General features: G+C 36.5%; 1 protein-coding gene across 6 annotated transcripts; it reads left to right on the forward strand.

Moving 5' to 3' along the window:
- The first annotated feature begins 1,615 nt into the window (after window positions 1-1,615).
- LOC108340674 (transcription factor bHLH130) lies at window positions 1,616-5,677 on the forward strand. Of its 6 annotated transcripts, XM_052877495.1 has the most exons (8): window positions 1,625-1,903; window positions 2,002-2,021; window positions 2,114-2,922; window positions 3,663-3,994; window positions 4,081-4,251; window positions 4,700-4,765; window positions 4,863-4,931; window positions 5,159-5,677. In XM_052877495.1, the coding sequence occupies exons 3-8, from the start codon at window positions 2,385-2,387 to the stop codon at window positions 5,216-5,218; spliced, it is 1,236 nt and encodes a 411-aa protein (XP_052733455.1). In that variant the 5' UTR covers window positions 1,625-1,903; window positions 2,002-2,021; window positions 2,114-2,384; the 3' UTR covers window positions 5,219-5,677. The 6 variants fall into 6 exon arrangements, with proteins under 6 accessions (XP_017433679.1, XP_052733452.1, XP_052733455.1 ...); XM_017578190.2 differs by having other exon boundaries at window positions 1,616-1,903; window positions 2,002-2,922; XM_052877494.1 differs by having other exon boundaries at window positions 1,625-2,021.
- The last annotated feature ends 906 nt before the right edge of the window (window positions 5,678-6,583 follow it).

A 6,583-nucleotide genomic window follows, 5' to 3' on the forward strand; every position in this document is an offset into this window, starting at 1 on the left:
AGGGTGTGATTTAAGAAGAAAAACTGGAAATTTGAGTTGGGTCAACTTCCTCTGTCTTCTTGAAAAACTTTTGTTTGTTGTTATAGAATAAGAAATAATGTATAAGAAAAATGACACATATATTAGGGGTCCATGGAAATAATATTTTAACGCATCTTTGAGCTCGAACGTACGCGTGGAACCATTGGTCCCCATGCACAACAGAGAAATATTTTCCCTTTTTCTTCCACTTCCACCAACACCAATATTCCAAGTACATCTGTTGCGGTTATCTTTTTTTTTTAATCATTCAGATTTGTCTCAGATATTGTGTCTTTATTTTATGGACTTCATTTACCTTCCTTTCTGATGTAATTCGTGACGACCACTGGCTAAACTATTACTACTTCCACCTCACATGCTACGTACCCTAGCTGGACAACACCTTTTTTTTTTTATCTTTTCAAGACCATTTATTACATATAAATTAAACAACACATGATTTTGAATCTGATTTATTAAATATGGAGGTTCATAATTCACTACAAAACTAAGATGGTAAGAAAGTATACAAGAAAAAAAAATGCATATCACTTCGTATATATTCGTTTTTTTTGTAGATGTGCTATGTATTTTTCAAGAGAAAAACAATCATTTTTTTTATTGGAATATTCATAGGCACTGATATGGACCAAAAGAATCATAGAACATTACCCAAATCAGAGTGTGGATGTCTAATATTTATTACTTAGCTAGTAGATAATGTTCATGGATTAAAAATACTATAAGATTTAGAATTATTCTCATGTTCTGTTGGTTTAATCCAGTTAAATCCTTAGTATTATATATGTTTATTTATCTTTGTATAAATAGTAATTAGTACGAGACATGTTAAACACTTTTAAGAGATAACAAATTAAGAAAAATGTGTGGCCGAAAATAAAATTAAAAAAGGTGGTATGAAGGCGTTGACAAAACAACACACGACTGGGAAAAAGATATGTTTTCTATAAATGGAAAACGATGAAACGTCATGTGAAAAGTTTAGCAACATATAATTGGAGTCTTTTTTACATAAATTTGGAAAAGAAACATTTGTAGTTTATTGAGTGACTCAATTATTATTCTTACTAAACATAAATACAAGCAACCTTAAGCCAAATGTTTTTATGTTACACCTTAAACTGAACGGGTTGTATTGTAGCCATATTTACCTTTTTACTGAACACTAGAGCAAAACTACTGCAACCCTGACATACAAAAATTATTTGAATGCTTGAAAGACAAGCGAAGTGATGTCAAGTTAAGAAATTTTAAAGAAAGTCAATGGAGAGAATTAAAAGTTTAATCTGTGTTGATTTTTATTATGTAAATAGTTTTTACTAATAAAAGAGGAAAAATATAAGATCCATCCATCTATGTGTGATGTGTGTTGTATATTTGTGCTGGAAAATGAAATGATAGTTAAATGATTTCATTGATGATGATGACGACGATGTGAATGAGAGATGAGGATGCGGTGGGGGGAGAGGGAAGGCAATAAAGTCATTTCACCTCGTATATTTCCCATTTTATCAAAAACCTACCTTTTACTTCTAAATATAGGATTAACTTGAGTTCTTTCTCCCTTTGGAACCCCCTCTGCCATCTTCCTCACCCCTTTGGTTTCACCAAAAAACTGAGGGTATTTTCGTAAAAGTCCAACTCAACACGCACCACAAATCTCAGAGCTGGATTTTTGGTTCTGTTCACTTCCCATTGGCTGCACCTCTTCACAAACCAACTAAATCCATTGCTATTACTTTTCTAATCGCTTTCTCTTTCTCTTTCTCTTGAACCTTCTCCCACCCATCTCCACCACCACTTCATACAACCTTAAACACCCAAAACAACACACACAAACACACTCACACACCAACACCAGGTACATACATATGTTCTCTCCAAACTTCCTACTTCCATCCTTTGCTCTTTTTTTGCCTGTCTTGTCCCCATGAGCTGACTTGTTATTTTCACTTTCAGGAACAGAAAAACCAGTTACCGTTAGTTTCTATGACTTTCGATGTTATGTGTGAGTGTGATAGATAGAAAGTAGAAACTACAGCTCATATTATTTCTTTTTTATTTTTCTTAGCTTGTTCCTGATTTTGAGGCAGCCCAATTAGAGTTCTGAGAAGAATTATCTTTCTAGATTTGGTTTGAGGTGGTTTGCTTTGTTGGGTTTAGATCTTTGGAATTGTTCTGCTAAAAGCTGGGACAAAGATTTTGTTTTTCTGTGGAAATAGAGGTTCCAAGAGGTTGGTGTGATCTGATGAGAGTGGTTAGAAGTTAGAAGAAAGTCTAAGGGGAAAAGGAAGGTTTGGTTGTGATTGGGGGCACGTGTGGATTCAGAAGTTAAGAGGGTAATGGAGTCAGATCTTCAGCAGCACCCTCCCATGTTTTTGGATCACCAGCAGCCGACGAATTCAGGGTTGACACGGTATCGATCGGCTCCGAGTTCTTATTTTTCGAGCATCATCGACCGTGAGTTCTACGAGCACGTTTTCAATCGACCCTCTAGCCCCGAAACAGAACGAATGTTGACACGCTTTGTGAATAGTCTTGGTGGGGGCGATGCTGATGCTGATGCTGCTGATGCAGAGGATGCGCTTCCTACTCAAAATCCCTCTACCGTTGTTGCTGTTAAAGAAGAGGTTAATCAACAACCTAAGGATATGCCTTTACCACCCATCAATAATGAGCCTCTTGTTCTCCAACAACATCAACAGCAGCAACAAAGTAATATCAATAATTATGGCTCTTCTGCTCCTCAGAATTTTTACCAGAACATTGGACGACCACCTTTGCCAAACCAGATTGAGACCGGTCGTAGAAGTGCTTCAAATCTTATCAGACATGGTAGCTCACCTGCTGGATTGTTTTCAAACATTAACATTGAAAGTGGTATGTCCGATTTCTTTTCCTTCCTTTTTTGCTATTTATTTATTTATTTCATTTCACCTTTTTTTCCCCTTCCTTTTTAAAGAAAATGGAACCATTTTTTTCATCGAGATTTTATTGTTTGTTTCCATCCCGGTTTTCTTTTCTTTTATTTATTTTTAAAATCTTCCCATGTTCGCGTAAGGGAGAAAAATCTTCTGGGAAAAAAATTATATCACTCCTTGGCAGTTCAGGTATAAATACCTTCAAATTTGTTGTTTTGGACACATTTTGCTGCCAGAGCAACTGGCAGATAGAAAAGGTCGGGAGAAAAGAAAAAGCAAAATTTCACTATTTTAAATGGATGGATTTTCTTTATAGATCAAACAAAGGAATTATAGCTGTTAAAAAAATGCAGTTTTAAAAACGTAAAATAAAAAAAGAGAGTAAATGCAAGTGTATAATAAATTATATCATTCTTTTTGTGGGTATGTAAAAACATGATAGATACTTATATTTGATGTTTTCCTCTGGTATCTCGTCAATTGATTTTCTAAATGAATTTCTTAAACGAGGTAAATCCTTGAATATGTTCTCGGTAGAATTTGGTGGGAATGTCATCATTTTGTAAAGAGGTTGGTTGAGCTAAACATGGGTACAGTGATCGATATTTCCTGGTTTAGGCTTTCATATTTATTACAATCTTCATTTTCTTACTCCATGAATAGGTTGTCATAATGACGCTATGCTAGATTGATTAACAGGTTATGCTGCTGTAAGAGGCATGGGGACTATGGGAGCTGCTAATAACAGTACTGAGGAAGCAAACTTTTCTCCCGTAACAAGGATGAAGAATGCACCAAACTACTCTTCGGGATTAATGTCGTCAAGGGCTGAAATTGGAAACAAAAACAATACACAGAATAATGCAGAAAATGAAGGGTTTGCTGACAGCCAGGGCAATGAATTCATCCCTGGTTTCCCCGTTGGTTCATGGGATGATTCTGCAATCATGTCTGACAATATGACAGGTCTGAAGAGACACAGAGAAGAAGATGTAAAACCATTTTCTGGTTTAAACCTACCCGAAAGTCAGGTATGTACCATCGGATCGTGGTAATATATGGTGTGTAGTTTTGAATTGTAATGTCACTCTGATCTCTGTTTTGTTGCATTGATCAGAACGAAGCAGGAGGCCAACCTTCCACTGCTTTGGCTCATCAATTGAGTTTGCCAAATACTTCTGCAGAAATGGCAGCCATTGAGAAGTTTCTACAGCTCTCAGATTCTGTTCCTTGCAAAATTCGTGCGAAACGAGGTTGTGCCACTCACCCAAGAAGCATTGCAGAAAGGGTATGGTTTGGTTGTAGTTCTAGCCAAATTATTGGATTAAGTCCTCTCGTGTGATGCATGTTTTTTTCTCGTTGTTTTTGGAAAATGCTTGCCTGTTTTTGAAAATTGTTTGGGAGTGATTATTTGTTTAATATATAAAGAAAGAAAGATACAAGACATGATAATAGGACCCACCATGATTTGTGTTGGTTCCATTCCATCAATGTTTTCTCTCTTGTAACAAGACACTGTTGCTACTCAAGCTTCCAGATCCCAAATTATTTCCTTTTCTTCTTCACTTGTACCTGGCTTCTCAATTCTAAAATAGGCAGCCGAAACTTTTGCTCAATAATTTTTGGTGACACGGAAAGGACCAAACACTTTGCATTGTTGAGTTTCGGTTTCATTGCATATGCCTAGGCATAATTGGGCAAGTTTCAAATAGTCATCTGTTTCAACTGCCCTTCAGGTTAGAAGAACTAAAATTAGTGAGAGAATGAGGAAACTGCAAGATCTCGTCCCCAACATGGATAAGGTAACATTTTGACTTGTTGCACACAGTCACACGCGTCACCTTTTATGTGTGAGTGGTGGAGGACGCATATACCAATGTTGTTTTCCTCTATCTGCAGCAAACAAACACGGCAGACATGTTGGACTTGGCTATCGAGTACATTAAAGACCTTCAAAAGCAAGTTGAGGTATGTTACAAACCAACCTCTATCATCTATCACTCCTATGTCTGCCCAGGTGCACCCCAAAATAAAACGATTTTGTTTGAAACAAAAACAGAAAAACCATTTACCACTTTGAGAAAACACCAAAACTACACAACCGTTTGCATAACCTCATAAATATATGTGTGGTCAAAGCATTTACAGACGTTCAGGTACTCATTTTGTATATATGTTTGTGTATACTTGGTTAGACTCTTTCAGAAAATCGCGATAAGTGTACGTGTTCACACAATCAGCAGCAGCAGCAATAACGGAAAAAGGAGATACCCGCGTCATTCCGTGTACATACAGCTTAGTAATAATTTGGTCTGGAAACCAGTGCATCTTTCCGATAATCATGTAGCCACAACATTTCTTCAGCGGTTGGTTCTTTAGGAGTGGTGGCAAAATTACGCTTATAAAAGTTGACTTTATGATCAAAATTCGGTGCCACATATTCAAAGCATGGTGTACAATTTTTTTTCTGATATAGTCTATATGCCTTTAATCTTAGGGGGACCCATTACTCTTAGGGTGGGGGTGGAAAATGGAAATTTGCATTTTTGCAACTTGGTTCGTCAATAACGTTAAAAGGGGATGTTATGTTATGTATGGGATTGAGTCCACATTGAATGACATGGGAAACATGGGGGGACCGAAGCCGACATCGTTTTGTTGGTTATATATAAACCTGTATGAGTATGAGCAGTGTGTTTTACTTTTTATTTTCATATTTTGCCCTTTATTTTTTCTCCGTGGATCTCATAAAGTTAATTCCGTGGTGGTTATCTCGAATTTTGGATTCGATTACATGGGTTTTGCAATTGAAGAAAACGACGATAGCTGAAAGAAGTTTTATATTTGTTAGGATACAAACATATTTTTTTTGTAAGAGGTCTTTCGGAACTATATAAAAACAAATTGTCTAAATAAAATTGTAAATTGTCTTAATAAAATTGTGGTATAGGTGGGCATAGAAAGGTAGTGAATGGGTTAAGGCCTTTGGGTGTTGGTGATATGCTTTTGAGAGGGAAAGAGCACATGGATATGACAGAGGTGTAGACAATGGATTGATGAGTCAGGATCTTTAATGGGGGATTTGAGTGAAGGGCATGTCATAAATGATGTCACAAAGTAGATGTTGCCCTAAACGTTAAGTAAATGTGTGGATTGTTTTGGAAGGTAGAGAGTGGTAGTTAGTTGAGAAGAATGAAGAGGAGAAAGTAGAAAATGTTGTGTGGTGGGTTTAAACGAAAAAGGTTGGGTTTTGGAATAAAGAGTGGTGCATGGAAAGGGAAAAAGGTGAATAAAAGAAATGGGATCGGGAGGAAATGAGGGTCACGGATTGAGAGTGGGAGAATGGAAGACGATGTGGGACTCTTTCAACTTTTGGTGGCAGTAGGGACCTCTCCTGCCACCAGCTATAGCTACGTTACGTGCATTATTTATTCGTCTCTTTCACCCTTTTGTTTGCTACTCATATCAAAATAAATACACTTATTACCAAACAAACAATAAATAAACCATATTTTTCACTTTTCTAAAACCATAAAATCAAAAGGGAAATATAGATAAAGATAGCTCACGTTATCCTTTCACTTCTTTACTCTTTCATGGTGAATTAAAAATATGCTGCT

The sequence above is a fragment of the Vigna angularis genome, chromosome 5 (assembly GCF_016808095.1).
Source record: "Vigna angularis cultivar LongXiaoDou No.4 chromosome 5, ASM1680809v1, whole genome shotgun sequence".
Taxonomy (NCBI): Eukaryota; Viridiplantae; Streptophyta; class Magnoliopsida; order Fabales; family Fabaceae; genus Vigna; species Vigna angularis.

What these genes read in the sequence shown, in the direction of transcription:
- LOC108340674 (XM_052877492.1), top strand. Translation starts at nt 2,385, where the DNA reads ATGGAGTCAGATCTTCAGCAGCACCCTCCCATGTTTTTGGATCACCAG. An exon ending in AAACATTAACATTGAAAGTG is followed by an intron (nt 2,923 to 3,662) that starts GTATGTCCGATT and finishes ATTGATTAACAG; the next exon opens with GTTATGCTGCTGTAAGAGGC. An exon ending in TAAACCTACCCGAAAGTCAG is followed by an intron (nt 3,995 to 4,080) that starts GTATGTACCATC and finishes TGCATTGATCAG; the next exon opens with AACGAAGCAGGAGGCCAACC.